We start from the raw sequence: 20,101 nt of genomic DNA on the forward strand, positions 1-20,101 counted from the left end.
AAGCTGCCAGTGGCCAATAGACATTTTTAGTTTAGTAGCCACTTTTTTATCATTAGTACTCACTTTATCCAATCCTTTTTTTAAAGAAAGCATTGGCTGAGCAACATTATACTTTTGAATATTTATGAAATAAGTGGGATGATGAATATTTATGAATTAATATTGCTTCATCCATCAATTTTTGTAAAAACAAATGGAAGTGAATTTCTTATCTGTTTGCAATATGGAATACTTTGTAAACTTGTGGATCTTATTTATATCACAAACTGAGAGCAACAAAATGGAATAGAGAAATGTCTTGTTCAAAAAGAAAAAAATGAAGTAACAATTATCTGCTGCCTCTAGGGTTTTTAAAAAGTATTTTATTTAGTCATCAAAGTAAGAAAACATTTAGTCATCAGATTGCAAGTGATAATTTTCAGGTCTATGCTGAATTTTTTTAAATATAATTTTGGTCCAAAATCTCCCTTTTTCCTTGAGCATTTTGTGCTAAAATCCCTGTTATTTAGCATGAATTAGATTATTTGTGTTAGGTGCATTAGTGCCTTATGCCTTACATTATTGGGAAAATTTATGACTTCATGATGAAAGTTTTGAATTTTGTTCCTTCTCCATAACCATAGAAATGCAAGAAACAAGATATCCTTACCAATATTTTGATCTAAATTCCACCAGTATTTATCTTGAAAATATATTTATTTTTGAAAACCTTCTGCTTGTCTTCTTTTTTTTTTTTTTTCTTTTTTTTTCGAAATTTTATGAATATTTGAGTACATGTTGTAGTAAAAATTTAGCAAGCATTTATGCACACCTTTGAAAATAAGCTGTATCACTTTCCTTATTCGTAATAACTATTTAGTGTTATATGTATCTGAATAGTAGAGATTTATCTATGTGTGTGTTTAAATAATATGTTTTTTGTTTACAAAATTGTTGAGTTTTACAAGGGTTTTCTGATCCCAGCAAATATATTTGATTAGTAAAAATTTCATTCCTGATTAGTACATGGTCTAATTATTTAACGGTTATTTCCTTGTCTCCTTGACCGTTAATGTCTTCAAAAAAAAGAAACAAATTGTAATCTAGCTCACCTGTTTCTGTTATTTCAGAGGACAGCACAAAAAAGCATCCATTCCCTTGTCCAACAACCTATCGCACAGCGTTATCTCACTATGTTGATATCACCAGCATACCTCGCACTCATGTCCTGAAAGAAATATCTGAGTATGCAACAGATGAGGAACACAAAAGGATGCTGAAGCAAATGGCTACCTCAACTGAAGAAGGAAAGGTAAAATAAAAATTATAAAGTTACCATATTTTGAATCCTTTAAAGCTCCTGATTTTAGTGACCTGTTATAAAAGTCCCTCTGAAGTGTATAGTTTTGAATTGAAACAAGGGCGGATCCAAAAAAAGTTCAAGGATGAGGCGATTATATGTTACTCTTTGGAGCTTCAATCTCTAAAATTTTTCGAAGGATTATACTAAACCCCATTGCTTACCCTTACATAATCAAAGGTATCCTACACTACCTGTGTTTCTTTTGAAGAACATTCAGGGGTAGCCCTTCAACCAATCTCTAATATCATCCAAGATCATGTAAAATTGAGGTTTTGGAACTTCAATGTCAAGAAAGAATCCTATGGATTTCCGGTCCCCATCCCAGAGTAATAAAAGATGTGCTACAATTACGTTTTTAAGACTTCAATTCTGAAAGAATTCCGAGAAAGAGCTCCCTTTCTCCTAACACTATCGAAGATTATGTAAGATTGTGTTTTTGGAACTTTAATATTAAAAATATATCTGAAGAAAGTTTCCTTATCTCAACTCAAGGAGATAGCAATTGCTCCGTCGCCTCTCCCTTGCATTTGTCCTTGGATTGAAATCAGTAGCCTTTAAATGCTGTGTGTTGCGTTCCGCTGTTGCCATAACCAATAAAATACTCTGAACGTGCTATTAAATAAATTTTAAACTTGTAAATAGCAGCACTAATCTGTAATAGACTTTTTTTCCTTCAGCATTTGCAAATGTGATGTTTTGTTTATTTTTGTGTGCTTGAGAATGCCTACCTTTTGTTATTACTACTAAAAAATTCGGATAATTTTCCAATATTTTATCCATGTGTTAGGACATTTGACAAAATTATTTATTCTTTCAGTTAAGACCTAACCCAGATGGTTTTTACTATGATTTTGTATTTCATCCATGATTTGCGTAAGAGAAATGAAAGAACATGTTTGAAAATATATTTTTTTTAATCAGGCATTTTAAGGTTAGTTATTTTTACTTGCTGCTTATCCCTCGTACCTCTCCCCTACGAACAGAATTGAATTTCACTCCAACTACCCTTAGGCAAACGAAATCTGCCAGCTTTCCTCCTACTTAAATGAAGAATCGCACCTTCCGAACATTGTTCAAAACTCCTACTAAAGTCTCTAAAATAAGTTTCCAAAATTAAATGAAATCTTTCTTGTGAAGATATGGAGATACTTAATATTTTTTTAATGTTTGCATGTTTTCTTTTTGTATGCTCATAGATCATTTTAATGGCCTAGGGCAGGTTATTAAGTGATTGAATAAGTGATTGATAGTATTTTTTAAATTTGTTTTCTTTAGTTCTCTGAAGTCCTAAGACATTTCCTTATGTTCTCTGAAGTCCTAAGACATTTCCTTATGACAATACAATAAATAATTGTGAAAAAAAATGAAGGAAGCATGATTTAAACTTATATGGAGAAAATTTATTGATACAAAGTGATGAAAATAAAGTAGCAACTAGTAATTAGCTATCTTAAGATCTATCTGTTGATCTTTATTAAATATTTATAAATTGTTTTTCCGCTTTTTGAAAACTGTTCCATTTTACTAAATTAAATGTTGTTTTAATTATTATATGTCAGCCAACACTATGCTCAGGCTTAAAATTTACACATTTTGAATGTTATTTTTATGCTACAATACAAACTTTTTCATTTAACTTTATTGCAGTTCATAATTTTATGTAACTTCTGATTTCTTCTCTGGATGTCCAGAATACAGTATATACAGGGTGGCGACAGATCAGGGAGATCAGGGAAAAGTCAGGGAACTTTATTAATCAGGGAAATATCAGGGAATTTCGAAAAAATAGCAAAATATCAGGGAAAATTGTTTTTATGAAGGTTTTTTTTTTTTTTTGCTTTGCAAAATTAAGTATCCTTATTCCCTACGCATTTTTGGCCAATTATCTGTTCAAAGAAAAAGTAAAATTAATGAGGTGCGATTATACACTGCCGCATATTTGTACATCTTTTTTCCTCAACGTCAAAGTATTGAATCTTACTTATTAACCACAGGATGAACTTTCTAAGATTGCTTATGCGTCTGTTAGGTTGTTTATTTCACCTAGCTTGAAATTTCCTTTCACGCTTTTAATGCGAGGTAAAATAAACAACCATACATGCAAAGAGGAAGCCTTCATTAATGCCTTAGCTCCTTTGCCTTTATTCCATTGACTCGAAGTGATTAGCGTACTGTAATCACGATTTCAAGAAGAAATCTTTGGTTTTTGAATTAATACTGATAAAAGCTTAAAAGTTATTACTTCTTCATTTTTTAAATTTAATTGCTAAAACTAAACTTTCAATCAAAAAAACTTTGTTTTTTACCGTTATACTATTTGCTGTCGCCGCAGATTATAAGGATTTCCTCTTTTTCAGACTTAAATGATTCTTTTATTTTATAACCAAGTTGCATTCTTCTTTTATATATTTTGAAATTAACTAATTACTTTTTTTTTCTGTTTTTTTTCTTGCATTTCAAAGTTGTTTGATACAAAAGCAATCTAAGATTTTTTTCGTTACATAATTAAATCATTTGAAATAGAGTTAACTTGTATACTTAAGTAAATATCCGTATTTTTTATTGTTAAAATGCTGTATTCATTCATTGAAACCTATGTTCTTGATTAGAGAAAAGCTCCCTATGAATGGATGTCAAAAGGTTTCATCTGTTTTGCATAAATATGTCAATTCGTTATATAAGAATAACTACATTACTTCTATTCTTTCACTATTATTTGTTATTCTTGCAACAATTATTATACTGTTTGAAAATTTAGTTCAAAATAATTTCAAATACTTTTCAGTTCTACCATAAATACACATACGTTTTTAAGAGTGAGTTTAATAGTTTCTTAAAATTCTTAATCTAAGTGGTTTCTGAAAGCAAAGTATCTTTCCATTGTAGAAAAATTTAATATACTGTTTTGTCGTTTTTTTCCCCCCAAAAAATTGACTTGCTATTTTTTTTTTTTTTTTGCCATTTTGTTGAAAAAGTAGCATTTTTTAAAAATATATCTTTAGTTCATCAACTTTACACAACTTAAAACATTTAAATTACTGTATTTTATACAAGCATACAATGGATTTCAAGTAGAGCAAAGAAAGGAAACCATTACTATTGGTAACGTAAATCAGGGAAATTTGGTGAACTTAATCAGGGAAATCAGGGAAAAGTCAGGGAACTTTTTTTTCACATTTCCTGTCGCCACCCTGATATACTCCAGAAATATATGCATTGTATCATTATTTGAAAATTCGTGTTATTTTTTCAGTATTTGGTAGTTATTTTATTCTTATATTTTCTATGCAGAGTCTGTATCTGAATTGGGTCGTCAAAAACTGTCGAAGCATCATCCACATACTGGAAGATATGCCATCCCTCAAACCTCCTCTAGATCACCTGTTAGAGTTGTTACCAAGACTGCAAGCTCGCTACTATTCAATTTCCTCATCTCCTAAAGTAATTGACATTTTTTTTGCTTATTCTTTTAAATTTATTTTTCTGAATGTCAAAAAATAAATAAATAAATAATTGTAACTAGAAAAATAACTGGGTATAGTGGTGTTGCACTGATAATTGAATTAATTTTATTTACTTTAATGCTGAAAAAGTCTCAAGTTCATGTTTCTTTAAAATCTGCAGTGACTACAATTTCACAGAAAATTCTTTACCTGGATCAGAAATCTTAATTTGTTTCATCATATATTTTAATTGTAATGAATTATTAAATTTAAATACAAAGAACAATTTAAAAACTAATGCTGTATTTTTACTATAAATACTAAAATTAGTTAATGCTGGATACATATGGTGAAATGCTAGCTCCATTGCTTAAGCAGTCAAATGGCATTTATAAATACTTGCTATTCTTCTACGAATTTTAGTTGCTTTTCGAAATGAATGTGCTTCGTAACTTAAAAATAATATTTAAGTCAATCTTAGTTCATTATTATTCCTCTTGTGTGTATATATATACACATATGATTGTAAAAGAACTTTTATGATATGTCACTATTGATTACACCTTTTATACACCACCAAGCGCCCATTATGTGCAATAAATTTGTTAGTATTGTGACAGGAAAAAGCATTAAATTCAGAATTTAAATCATTAATTATTACTATTTTTCAAATATTTGAGATGTTGAGCCACTATTGTCGTCTGTGAGCAATACATATATTATTATACATTTTGTTACAAAAATAATGCATTGAAATTTTGTTGCAAAGAAAATAATATGCAAATTTTGTTTCTAGCTCCATCCTAACTCAGTGCATGTCACAGCAGTTGTTGTCGAGTACCAAACACCTACAAACCGCACGACCCAAGGCGTCACCACAGGATGGCTACAACATCTGGAAGTGACGGAAGAAAAGAAACCCCAAATTCCTATCTTCATCCGACGTTCTCAATTCAGGCTCCCCAGCAAACCTCAGACACCAATCATCATGATAGGTCCAGGTACTGGTGTGGCTCCTTTCAGAAGCTTTATCCAAGAAAGAGCTGCTCTGAGAAAAGAAGGTACTTTGAAAAATCTCACAGTTCCCTCATTGAACAAACTATTTCTCAAGTTTGAGAATAGTACGTACTGTGGAATTCCGTTACAACGAACTTCAAGAGACCGCAAATTTTGTAGGACTGTATTTACCATTAAGAGAGCACAAGTTTAGTTTTTAAACCTTTACAAATCCCCTTCTCTCTAGTAATGCATTTATTGCATGGACATAATGCATTGTTGAACTAAATAGCAATTTAAACATCTGAAGTAAAGTTTATCGAAAGATTAAGTTAAATACTGCCATGCTTGCTTCCTATCTCTAAGCCTGCTTCCTTTTTTTTTTTTAATTTAATTAATATATTTTTTATTTGAATAAAAAATCGAAAATGCCTGGTGCTTTATTTTTTTAACTGAGATAATATTTCAGATTTTGCAAAAAAAAAAATGGGACCATAGTGAAAACCCTGGAATTGGTGCATATTTTGCAATTCCCTATGCATGCACAGTAATTTGAAATTGGTAATAGCGTTTTTTTAAGTTTTTTTAACTGTTTTGATTTTAAAATATTTGTTTTTGATACATTATGAATATGAAATCATTGAAAATTCAAATCGGACATTGTCATAAAAGATAATTTTAATTTCCAGGAAAGCCTGTCGGGGACACCATTCTGTACTTTGGTTGTCGTAAGTCATCCGAAGATTTTCTGTATGGAGATGAATTGAAAATGTATCATGAAGAGGGAACAATTACAAAGTTGTATTTGGCCTTTTCACGAGATCAACCTGAAAAACTGTACGTCACTCATTTATTGAAGCAGAACAAAGAAGAGATTTGGAAAATTATTGGAGTGCAAAGTGGACACATATATATTTGTGGGTAAGTTAATATTTTTTGAAGAAATTTTGGATTTAATTGTAATTTTGCAGTCTGTGTTCATCTACATCAGTTTTTTCTGTAAAAATGCCATTTTTTACAAACAACAGTTTCTTAATAGAAAGTCTAATTAAGTTGAGCCTTGAAACAAACTGTGAACTGACACATAAGGCAGACAATTTGCAACCATAACAAAGAAAATTTATATTTTCTCACTTTAAAATTTTAAACCTGCTTAGGGTTGCCAATCTTAGCTGATATTAGCCACTTTGGCAAATTTCAATCACACTTGGCTAAAAACAAATTCAAAAGCATTATGTAAGTCGATATAAGGCTTTTTTTTTCAAGCAAAGCTATTGCCTGACTTTCTTATTTTATTTATTTATTTTCTTTTTTACACTTCAAATTATTTTATATTTTTTTAAAATCATGCATCTAAATTTTTTTTCAAAAAAAAAACATGTCTTGAGACTTTATATTTTGTTAAGACTTTTGTTGTTATAATTTGTTGGAGTGATTTGTGGATCATGCATCATCAGTTTTTAACCCTCGACACACAAAGGAAGAGGATTATAAGTTTGACGTATCTGTGTATCTGTCTGTGGCACTCTAGCGCCTAAACGGATGAACCGATTTTGAAAAAAAAAAAGTTTGTTTGAAAGGAGAGTTGATCGAGAGTATTCTTAGCTAGGTTGCATCTTTGAATGACGTTAATTAACGAAGATATTAATTAAAAACCTCTAAAAAGTTTTTCACAATTTTTACAGTGAAAATATAGTTAAAAATTTTAAAATTTAATACCAAAATAAGGAGATTTTTTTTCTGCGCCTGATAGAATGTGTTTGAAACTTCCGTGTTTCATAGAATTCGAATTATAACTTTTTAAAAGCAGATTTTAATAATAATAAGCTAAGCCTTTATTCGCGCAATTGATAACCGAATTCATTGTTGGCCAAAATTAAAATCGATGATTAAAAATTTTTATCTGTTGCCAGTTTCTATTTAATAGCGAATGAAATACTTGACATTGATTTTTAATAATATGAGGCTTTTAAAAGGATTTTCAATTTTCCCTCTTGATTCTACAGTTGCGACTCAGTTGGGGGTTTTTTAAATTTTTAATTTTATCATTGCTTGTTATGGATAGCATGCTGTATGTAGCATTTTCTGGCGTAGAGTGACCAACTACACTAAAAGTACTTATTTCAAGTGAAAATCTCGATTGGGATAAAATCATGAATCGCAACATAATATGCAAGGATTTATGGGGTTAAAAATCGATTTCACCATAGTAAAATTGGCTCCATCAAGCTCAAAATCTTTTAATTAATGACAGGAAAATTGTGTACAGCAGTGGTTCCCAACTGGTGGTTCACGAACCCCTGGGGGTTCGTGAAAGGATTTCAGGAGGTTCACAAAAAAAATATTGTAATGGCGGAGTTATAACGTGTTCATAACGTCTCATGTTCAAGCAGTTTCAAGCAAATTTTAATCCTTTTTTACCAGACTGCATGTGCGTGATGCAAAGGAGGGTAATGTGTTTTTATAAGTCTATGCATGTATGTTTGTTCATATGTGGCGTTGTAGGGGCTTAACGCTTTGGCCAATTTTGGTAATTCTTACGTCAATCGATTTGTCTTAACCTTGGGAGTGTTACTAAACACATGACAGTTATCAAAATTCACCATATCAACAACCAGTTGCCATTTTGTCAGTTCAGGATTGTGTTGCACGCAACCTGCGTGTGACAAATGCAGGTAGCTTTCGCTGCCTGAATTTTTTGTTTATTAAGTCTACTAATTGGGGCCTCAGTGGCCGAGTGGTCAAAGTGATTGCTTCTCACACTTGAGGCGGTGGGTTTGACTCCCACCCTCGCTCCGGATGTACTTTCCCCTCTTTCTGATGTAAATTCTTTCATTTGTTTATATGTATTCTGTACTGTAATAAAAATAAATCATGTGTAAGGGAGGCAAGACACTCAAATTTTAGTCCTCATTAAAATAAACCCGGCATAAGCACCAAAAGAGGGAAAGTCTACTAATTCAATTTTCATCTTTAATATGTTGCATTTGTTTTTGTCGTGATTTAGAAGACTGAGTTTCGCAACATGTATCTTCTTGACAGGCTTTTTCAGTTTTGTGAGAAAGATTTAACTGACGACATTTAATAACTTGCATCATGATGAATTATACAGGCTGTTTATATAGCTGTGCTGTGGTTGACTTAAGTTCGTGCATTTTTGCTGAAGGTCGAGCACATGTAGCTTTAAGCCGAGTTAGGTGCCTAGAGGGATTAATTATCAGTAGTTTACTCCACCGCAAGTTACCTAATAAACCTCACGATACAAACTCGGTCAATGAAATGACAAGATTGCGAAATGTACCGTCTTATAATCATAATAACTAAGTCAATGAAAATTAACTAAAAAGTGTAAAATAAAAAAATATTAAATAAGAACAAAAAACCCCACTGCGTAAAAACTAAAAAAACTAAAAAGGAAAATGTATAAGCCCAGTAGTTTAGAATGTTATTAAGTACTACTGAATAACTACATCATTGAAATAGTTTTATAAACGTAGACAGATGAGACAAATCATAAATTCGAAAGCAGAATAGAAGGATCAACAGTCGTGTCCATTCAAATTTTACGGGGTTCTTTGATTCAGAAAGGAATAAGCCCCGACTATTGATCCTTCTATTCTGCTTTTGAATTTATGATTTGTCTCATCTGTTTACGATTATAAAACTATTTCAATGATGTAGTTATTCAGTAGTACTTAATAACATTCTAAACTCCTGGGTTTATACATTTTTCTAATTAGGTTTTTTTGGTTTCTACGCTGTCGGGTTTTTTGTTTTTATTTAATAATTATTCATTTGTCCTTCTCACATTCGATACTCTTTGCATGAAAATATTTGTTTTCTTGCTGACGCATTTTACATTTAAAGAATTTAGTCTCTCATTGCAAAGCGCCGGTTTTAGCGCTTTCAATGAAAATGAATGATAGTCCTGAAGCCTTGCTTGAAAAGCTCTACTTATAAATATTGTGTCCTCAGATGAAAGAATTTGAAAAAGTTCATTTCCTCAGAAGCTTTTTATCGGAAAAGTTGCTTAAACTTGATGAAAACATTACATGGAGCATATGCGAGTTTCTCAATTATTTTGATGCTTAGTTTCTTTACCATTTGAGCCCGACGAAGAGCTGTCGCTCTTCTCCTGTGTTATGTCCTAAATGCATGGAAGTGAGATTATGCTGTTGTTTGTTGCTATAATTTTCACATTGTATAGACTGCAATTTACTTCGAGCTTTATTGTCGATAAAGAGAAAGAATGGCTAGCAACCCAAAAATACAGCAGGAATTGTGGAAAATTAATTACTTCAGTAAATTTTCATGGCTGAAAGTTTGGCAGTGTGAGGTTTACGCAGAAAAAAAAGATCAACAGAATTTAACCATGCAAACTTAATTTGTGCTATTTGTAAATACGGAATTTATGAAATTTGTATAAAAAATTTCTCTTGTAGTATGTGGGCTTAAAAATTTGTTTTGTTAAAAATCACCTTTTGAGCAAGAATTAGAGTAAATTGACTCCTGATTTAGTGATAGAGATAAATATCACCTCGTGTCAGAAAAATTTACTTTGAGCCTCTTTCTTTTACAAAATTCTATTTTCTTTTTTTTTTTCAAAGTTGATAGGAATTCAACGCAAAATAATCACTTTTTATTTTATAGTGAATTTGTTTTGCATTCATTTTTTAGCGATTATTTTAGTTCATAGCCATATTTGTAATTCTATATTTTGAAACTATATTTTAGTTCTTGTTGTTTACTATGGAGCAACATTAAAATAAAATAAAAGAAAGTCTCCCAAATTTTATTGTCTGTGTTTTTTTTTTTTTTTTTTTTTTTTTTTTGTGCTTGTTGCTTATTACCTAGTACTCAAAGGTTTGCCAACTTCTTTCGGAGTTTGGAAGGGGTTCGCAAGGGGAAAAAGATTGGGAACTGCTGGTATAGAGGAAACAAAAATGTAATACATAGTTTAAAGCAAATTGTTGATTTAATTGCATTCAGAATTTTCTTTGTTTGGTACTTTGGTGTACTTTGGTGTTTTCGAATGTCACTGTGCATTTTCAATCCTAGCAATTTTTTCATATTTATTGTCGCCATGTTTGGTCTTAGAAACTACTTTTTTCGCAATACTTTGCGTTAAATATGTATGACCAACCAGCCTAGAGCTTCCCTATGTGGATGACTGGAGGAGAGGAGGCCTATATTCAGTAGCAGACTTCTTATAGCTAAAATGATTATAATGCTGATGAAGCGTTTACATGTATATATCTCATTTTTCGGAAGCATATCCAATGATTGTAGTCGAGAACCTTAATATTTCGTTAATGTGATGCTTTTCAAGTATATTTGAAAAAGTATCGAACCTTAGAAAAACACGAGTCGACAAAAAATAATTATTTTAAAGCTGATCGAGGCTCGGTTGTCCAGGTACTAATTATAAACAGCAATAAATAATTTTTGAGAAGCGTTATTGAACAGACCATTTTTACAGCACCAACAAGAAAAATCAATCGCTAACAAATCACTCTGTTAACAATATAGTACAAAATAAAAAATTATAATAAGTAATTACAATAAATCATTTAATACATTTATATGTATATACCATTCTTCTTACATTTCAAAGTACTTCCAAGCAATTGCTGTAAAATAAATTCAAATATACTTCTTCAAAACACATTTGGGAAACATTTTATGAAAGCAAATACACATACATGATGCTCGTCATTTGTGTCAAAGAGCTCAAATGAAACATTATTTTGTGCGAACACTGGAAACACTGGAAATCTCAAAACGCGGCATCCTGAGGAAGGGCCCTAAGCAATAAGTTCAATAAAACTCTCTTGGAAATCTTCCGACATAGACAGGACGGGGCCTCAAAGCACATTGGAAACAAAAACGGGTTAGATGTTCCACATGTGAGTTGACAGTTGAGTACTGTACTTTGTACTACATCATTATCAGTTAAAGCGGGGCAAATTTCAGTCCTACTCCCTGCTGACAGATGTGGTTCATTTAGGCTCATTTGCTTGTAAGATCTATGTTGTAAATGTGAGTGGTGTGGTGTGAAGGAAAGTGAGATCCTCTGCCCATGGTTATTTTGCAATACACACAGGTAGCCGTGCTCTGCCCCAGGACCATCTCTTCTCGTCCCATCTTTTCCAACAATGGTCATTACCATAAGAAGTAGTAACGGTCCTATATGGGGTGTTAAAAAGAAATGAATTACAGGAAGTCTAAAAATAGCTTTTTTTTCCTTTCCGATATTTTCTATTGCAAGCCAAACATATCCTTCATTTCTCAACTGACACAAATTAATGCAATAAAGTTTTTTATAAGAAAAAAGATGTCAGTTGACCGGCGCCTTTTGGAGTGGCGCACCGGTCATTTGTCCGAATTCCCGCATAGCCAGTTCGATCCTGCCTCGACATTACCTAAGGTAGATCTCTTAATTTTGATCTTGTAAGCTCTATTTTTACTTTGTATTTGTACTCTAAATTCAACAACGAGTTGTTGCTTCTTTTATGCTCCAGTTTTGAGAAAGCATTATTTTCTGGCATTGTTCCTTGAACCTATCTGGTATTCTAGAAAAGCATGAAGGTCTCGTAACTTAATACGGTTAACTTGCCCAAATTTTTAGCAACTTTTTACACAAAAATAGTTTTTCACATATTTCATTTGCTAATAACTAAATTTGGGCAGTGGTAAGTTCTATTGTGATAATTCAAAGTAATAATGAATTGCTTTTAGTAAATAAAACTATAATTACCAGTGAGGAGAATTCAAAATGGGGAGAAACTTTCCCCTTTCTAGATTTTAAGAACATTTTAGTTTTATTGTTTATCTATTGTTATCTTACTTACACAAACATTTTAACTGCTGGTAATGAAATCAGCATTATTTTTTAAGGAAAGAAAAGTAAATAACATCAGTAAGTAGAAAGTTGGGTAGAGGTAATGAAATAGAATAAGAATAAAGTGAGACAAACAACGTTAGAAAAAATTGGCAAATTTGTGCTTTTTCTAACGTTGTTTGTCTTACTTTACTATTCAGCACAAAGGTATTTTTTATCTTAGAATAAGAATGTTTAAAATAGTTAATTAAATGTAATGTGTGTGTTGTTGTCAAGAAAAAATCACATGGGAGGAATATCAAAATATGTGTTCCTGTTAACTGTACTATACTAATGTTTTCCGTAAGAATTAGATGTTTTACTTAACATATTAATGTGCTTTTTAGGGATGCTAGAAACATGGCAAAGGATGTACACAACATTCTTTTAGATGTCATTCAAGAGTTCAGTAAAAAGACCAAAAATGAAGCTGAAGCGTTCATCAAGAAAATGGAGTCACAGCGAAGATATTCAACTGATGTTTGGAGCTAACATGACTATGTAGTCTTAATTACTGAATACTCTTAATGCAAAGAGAGGAAGAGACTCTTCCATAAATGTGGATGCAAACTCCAGATGAGTTCAAGGAGAAAATCTTGCTGAATTCACATTTGTCAGCAGCTCTGCATATAAAAAATGCAGTTTATTTATTGCAAACTGCAAATTCCAGATTTCATTGCTGATCTGTTTATTGGATGTTAATATTTTTTTACAGCTATTGTTTTTAATTGATTTTTAAGAGTAGCTATCTCAGTTATAATGTTGTAATAGTAATTTAGATTTATTTTGTTTGCTGATATTTTTTGTTTTTAACTTTAAAAAAATTATATTTTCTGTGGCCAATTATGCATTTTTTTTAATTTAATTTTTTTTTTTTTTTTTCAAATTCCAAAGAATGAATGAGAGAACTCTTGTATGTTCTTTATTTATATTGTATTTGAAATGTTTTTGTTATTAATAATTTAGATATTTTTAAAATATATTTTTAGTATTAAATGCTCCATTTGATTCCTATGTTAAATTTGTTAATTATTGATATTTGTCTCAAAATATTGTATGAATATATTTTCACGATTCATTCATTTGATTAGAATGCCAATATTATTTTAAGCATAAAACATATTTTATGTTGTTATAGATAATTATGTTGAAAATTTTATCCCTGAATCATGGTATATGTTTATGTAAATATTAAAGATTAATATAATTTTACAAATGAATCTTTATATTTAAACTTTTTTTTTTTTAATGAATAGACCTTAAAAAGTGCCTAATAGTATATTCAAGGTAGTTTGCAAGATTGCCATGCTTTTAGAAACATTTGGCATGTTACATAGTATAATCAAGCATTTCAAAATAATTTAAAAAAAAGAAAGAAACTAAAATCTAAATTGTTTATTTTAAAATATTTTAAAAGTATTCATTTTATATAAATAAGTATCAAAATGCAAAATGAACTTTTATTTCTATCATATGCTTATTGATGAACACAGTAAATGAAAGTTGTATTCTTTTTCTATTTTTGTACATGAAAACATTCCTTCAATTATATCCATTTTTGTTTTGGAAAATTCCTTGGAATTTTGTTTTACATGAAGCTTCTTCAAGTGCCAATGAGTACAAAAGTAACTTTCCTACTTGTTCTGTATAATTTAAATATTATGTGTATATGTAGCTTTTCCCCCAAATGCACTAGTCAGCAAAAAAATATTCTATTTACTCTGAAAGCATTATTTAACTTGAATATTGATGCATTTCAAAATCATAAGTTACTTTTAATAGAAAGTTGTTTTTTAAGAGCTCATTGTTAAAAGTTGTTGAAGCTTATTTTGATTATTATGTATGAGAACTTTTTTTTTTTTTTTGAAAATTTTGTAAATAAAATGCTTTTTATCTTATTTTGAGATATTGTCAGACCATATTTTATAAATAAAATAATAAAGTGATTTTTAGTGCTATTTTTCCCCTAGGATTTCACATTACATATTTGTAGAGTTTTTGAAACTCATCGTTTGAGTTATTACCCCCCTCCCCCTGGGCAAACCACCACCCATTTAGTTCAACCAAAAAGATGATAGAAAAGCCGTTCTGTATAGAAATGCAAGACAAATTCCCTTTTTAAACCGCCACCCTGCTTTCCAATACTGATTTTTGACAGGAACTGCACACTAGGTATGATAATATTACTGTTAAAACCGCCATCTTGAAAGACCATTTCAAATTTGGAGAGAAGCTATTTTGGAGCGTGAATGTCTATGACGAGACACAGAGAGAAATCATGAAATGTCACACATACCTGCCACTAATTCCCGGTACAAATGCACCTAGATTAGCCACTAGGTGAAAGTGTCCAACTTTCTTCTTCTTATTTTTTTTTTCTCGTTTACTCCACTCCTGCCGTGCTCAGTCACCTAGGGGAGTTGCATTGTTTCCATCATCTTCAAGAATTTGAAACTTGATCTTATCAACTCTCCCACTCCTTTATTTTGACATTTCACTATTCGCTATGAAAACATTCATTCTTCAGCCCCTCTTCTGTTTTTTTCGACTGGAAGGGAGCGGGGTTAGGAATTAACATGTAATTGATATCCTTTGCAAACTTCAGCAAACAACAGTTTTGTATCATAATCCTGTAACATTGTGTTCTTTTGCTTCGCTCCATAAATATTTCAAAAGCAATGTTGAATTTAATTCGGGTGTTTTCGTACAAAAATCTGTCTGCAAGCCATCAGTTTATTGGTAATCATTTTTCAAATTTTGGAGGAAAAAAAAATTAGTAAAGAACCACCCGTGACAAACTGTGGGCCAATGGCTGTTATTTTTTAAAGTTCGTTTGAAAAGGAAAATACACGATTTCAAATATATTTTTAGGAAAAGATGTATTTCTGCAGAAATGGAGGAAAACTCGTTAAACCGTCACTCTCGACATCCACCAACTTTCGGCCTGTCAGGTAGGTTGGTGGTTTATCAAGGTTCGACTGTACATCCCTTTGCTTCTCATTGCCTCATCAGTCAACTTTTTTTTTTTTTTTTTTTTTTTTTTTTTTTTTTAAAGAATCAGGCAATCTTGAGTAAATTGATTTTGCTAAAATTTTAGCGATATCTTCTTCATGGAAAATTATTACTGTATTACCCGCATTATCCGGCATGCCGGATAATTTGAGGTTTATTTTGCACCAAAAAAAAGTGAATTTCTCCATTCAGGTCCAATCAAAGAGCGAACCAATGTAAGGAAAAAAATAAATAAATCCCGAAAGTAACCTTCTTTATTTAAAAAAAAAATGCATATTGCATATAATATGTGCTTGTTATTTATGGTGAGTCATTGTTAATGGATTTAATGATATGCCAATAAAATAATCATCTCAGAAGCAATTATCGTTACTATGATTTGTTCATAATATTTTTAAATAAATTATTTTAGGTTCCTTTTCTAGGGGTAAGTTTAATATTTGTTTATTGAATAGCTATGGTTAATTCTTTATCACTGGTTTAGGGGAGGTAACTTACTGCTTAAATGTTTGCTTACTTAATTTAAATTTAATTTTTATAAAACTATTCATTGTTAAAGAATGTTTTTCTTGTAAAATAACAAATGACGTTGTTAGTAAATATTTTTACAAAATTAAACTGTTTATAAATAATAATAAGATATGTATAGAACTTATATTAATTTTCATGCTGAGCAAATATTTTTTCATAGTATTGTTAAGAGTTCAGCCACTTCAAGAAATTCTTTAAATGACAACACAGTTCTTGAGAAAACACAGATTTTTTTTACAACTATGTACAAGAAATATTGTTAGCAACTGCTAAATTAACCATAGCAATTAGGTAAATATCAATTAACACCATAAACTCAATGGTTACACAGGTATTTACATCAAAATACGTGAAAATACAGAGCAAAGGCTAATACACAGTTTCCAACCCATGGCTCAGACCAGTCCGACTTTTTATCACATGCGGAGACTAATTATAGATCTTGGAGAAGTTTCGACAAAATTCGAAATGCTTCTCCATGCTTTCTTTTTATCCCATTCACAAATCATATCGTTCAGAAATGGAGAGACTATATACTTTATTCGAATGTAAAGCTGTTGTATACTCATTAAAAGAAACTTTTTACAGGTTAAGTTACTACAATAGATTTAGATGAAGAATAATGGAATAAATGCCAAATTTAGCCAGATTACAACAAATTAATCATAAAAATAATTACTATTTACAGAATTTGTAACAGTATTTTCTTTCCTAACCTCGATTTCTCCGGCATGCTGGAAAGGACCAGTCAAGTGTTTTTTCCAAATTTCGCGCCGTGCCGGATAATGCGAGGTATTACGGTAGACACGTGTATTTTTTATTTTGCATTTAGGAAACAATTTCTTAAAGTTTGGAAAGTCAAAATTGAACTAAATTTGTTTCTTTTAGAAAAAATATACCAATAGCCAATACATTTTTGTGGCACGAGTAAATCATTGCACTGACAATTATTTTGCTTTCTACTATATTCATGCTACACCCTGTATATATATTGAGAGAAAGAGGGGGGTCAAGCTTTCAGTTTAGAAAGGGAACATTATCTACAGAAATTCAGAGGATTCTAAAATTCTTCTAAATTTCTAGTTTAAAAATGAAATTTCAGACTATATGTGGAAGAAGGAAGGTTCAACTCCTCGTAAATTTTTCAAAATTGAAGTTTTAAAAATGTGTTTGCGAGCCATTTTTTGTAACATTATAAGAAGGGGTTAGTGACTCTCTTCCACAAATATTTTGGTATTGAAAGTTCAAAAAACTCAATTTTAGCAGACCTTCAATGATGTTAAAACAACGGAGTTCGGGCTTTGGGAGTTGTCTCCGGAAATTTTTCGAAATTGAACATCTAAAAATGCAATAGGTCACCTTTGATGGAGTCAGGTGAAAGGATGATAAGTTCAAAACTCTTCCCCGGAGTTTTTTGTATTTCCAAAATAGTGATTTTAGGAGAATGGAAGGTTCGTGGGCATTACCCGGAAATCTTTCGAAGGTTTTACACATGTGATTGTGAGTGACCATTGGGAAGAAGAAGTCAGAGACTCTTCCGAAAAACTTCATATTAAAGTTTCAAAAACGTAATTTCAGACAATCTTTGTTATGTTCTTGAAAAGGTGGGGGTAGATCGGGGGCTCTCTTCTCGGAAATTTTTTAAATGGAACTCTTAAAAACGCAATTATAGGCTATCTTTGATGACGTTACAATGTGGGATTGAATTGGGGACTCTGCCCCAGAATTTTCGAAATTCAAGTTCCAAAAACGCAACTTTAGGTGATATTAAGAAAAGGGCAAGTTTGGGCAATCTTCTTTGTAAACTTTTCGAAATTGAAGTTTTAAAATTGAGATTGTAAGCCCTCTTTAAATTGCCTTTTTGGAACTTTGATTTCGAAAAATTAAGGGGCAAAGTTTCAATACCTCTTATTTCTTCCCCTAACTTCATCGAAAGTGGTCCACAAATGCGTTTTTAGGATGTTGTGTAGGGGGAAGCTGTTCAAATGTGGGGCTTCCGAAGAAAAATTTTGATATTGAAGTTCCTAAAACGGAATTTCAGATAATCTTCGGTAATTTTAAAAGAAACGAGGGTTCAGAGGCTTTCCCCCGGAAATTTTTCAGAATTGAACTTTTGAAACGTAATTGTAGACCACCTTAGATGACCTGTTGAGAACGGATGGGGTTCCGGGGCTCTCCCGGCATTTTTTGAAAACCAAAGTTTTAAAATCAAATTTGAGAAGGGATGGGGTTCAGAACTTTGCCCTGGAATTTTTCGAAATAAAAAACAAAAAAGCAATTTTTGGACATATATTATTAGGGAGAAGGAAGTTTTTCAGACTCTCTCCCAGAAGGTCCTTATCTTTTTTTTATTTCGGAAAAAAAAAATCTAAGAAAACTTAGCAGGTAATATATTAGCAATGGTCCCCCAAAAATTTTAAAGTAGCTATTGTATTTCTTTTCTTTAAATTGGGAGGTCAGAAATCGGGGCCTATTCCCCCACCTAATGTCAGGGTCTGTTTACTGAATAGGCCAACTAGTCCGTGGCCTAGAGAGGCTGCTATTGGGGGACTACGAGAGGGCCCCAAAAAAGTGCTTGACCTACGACCTCTGATAAGGGGGGCTCTAGCCCCCCCCCCCCTTGGAAATTAGAACTTCCTTCTTTTTGTGCTCTTTTTCTTTGGAAAAATTTATAAAAATTATTTCTTCTCCAGCCATTAATGAATAAATAATTAAAAATGTCAACTTTTAATGACTCTAATCTGTCATGAAATCTGCCTCCATGGGGAAAATATCTTGCTAAACCATGGTTAAAATTTCTGAGCTTCCCCTTACAATTTTTCATATGGACGCCTATGACCTCTGATATCTTAATCGGGTGCCCTAGGCTGATATAGGTAACAAAATAGGTAAAACAAATGTAAGCATTTAAAACTAAGCTTGGTTTACGGAAAAAATTAATAAAATTGAATGAAAACAGCTAAAAAAATTTCGGGCCCCTTCCAATTCCATCCTCCCCCCTCCCCCTAATCCAGATCCTACCCAAAAACTTTTCTTGGCCCCGATACGGTCTGGACTTTTTCCTTCTTTTCCTTTTCTTTCAGGAGTTTTCCCTTCTTTCCGTGGCAGGTGGCCTAGGGAGGGCAATCTGGTACTTTTTGCATCGAATCAAGGTTTGGTTTTCGCATAGGAAAGTTGGGTTGAGAGCCCCCTTCCCCTACTCAGCAGGGCCTGTTTACTGAATAGGCCATCTAGGTCCTGACGTAAAGCTCCTGCTATTTGCGGGCCCCACATGGCTAAGATTGTTTTAGCAAATTTATAAAAATTGTAATTTTGGACTACATGAGGGCCCCGAAAAAAGTTTTTGGCCTAGAGCCCCCAATTACTTAATCGGGGGATCGGTCAAGGTTCTGGGGTTCTAAGGGGTTCCCCAGAACCACTATAAGCTTTTAAAACTAAATTTGATTTTCGGCGAAATTTAATCGAATTGAATGAAAACAAAGCTCAAAAATTTTCAGGTCCCTTCCGATTCCCCTTCCCCTTGCGTTGCGGGGTCACGGCGGTATGTAGTTGCAGCATACATTTTAGACCCTTTTAGAAGCGACACATTTGTCAGAAATAACAACATTTTCCAAAATACTCAAAGTTTTTAAACACTTGAAAATATTTTTTTTTCATTTTTTTTTAAAGAACGAATAATGCAGTTTTTTGGGACCCCCCCCCCCCTCCAACAACAGAATGGGGTCCCTAAGCTGTAACCTTAAGCAGGGGTTCCCACCCCCCTTAGAGCAAAGGCGCACCCCCCTAAATATCCGAAGACCACCCAAAAGCCAGACCCCCCCCCCCCCCATTGATGGCGCCCAATCAACGGCACCCAATCTTCCCATTTTGCACATTTTTCGCGGACCGGTACCGATC

The 20,101-nt window shown here is 32.1% G+C and overlaps 2 protein-coding genes across 2 annotated transcripts in view; both read left to right on the forward strand.

Annotated features, from left to right (window-relative positions):
* Positions 1–14,619, forward strand: part of LOC129222885 (NADPH--cytochrome P450 reductase-like) — a 38,802-nt gene extending 24,183 nt beyond the window's left edge. Inside the window, 5 exon segments of the mRNA XM_054857449.1 lie at positions 1,110–1,291; positions 4,634–4,783; positions 5,582–5,846; positions 6,471–6,702; positions 13,009–14,619. Of these exon segments, the coding sequence (XP_054713424.1) occupies positions 1,110–1,291; positions 4,634–4,783; positions 5,582–5,846; positions 6,471–6,702; positions 13,009–13,153 (974 nt within the window). The 3' untranslated portion in view covers positions 13,154–14,619.
* LOC129223061 (cytochrome P450 3A8-like) overlaps positions 1–20,101 on the forward strand; it is a 367,737-nt gene that overhangs the window by 295,198 nt on the left and 52,438 nt on the right. The gene's annotated exons all lie outside the window — the stretch shown is intronic.

This window comes from Uloborus diversus, chromosome 5 (assembly GCF_026930045.1).
Source record: "Uloborus diversus isolate 005 chromosome 5, Udiv.v.3.1, whole genome shotgun sequence".
Taxonomy (NCBI): domain Eukaryota; kingdom Metazoa; phylum Arthropoda; class Arachnida; order Araneae; family Uloboridae; genus Uloborus; species Uloborus diversus.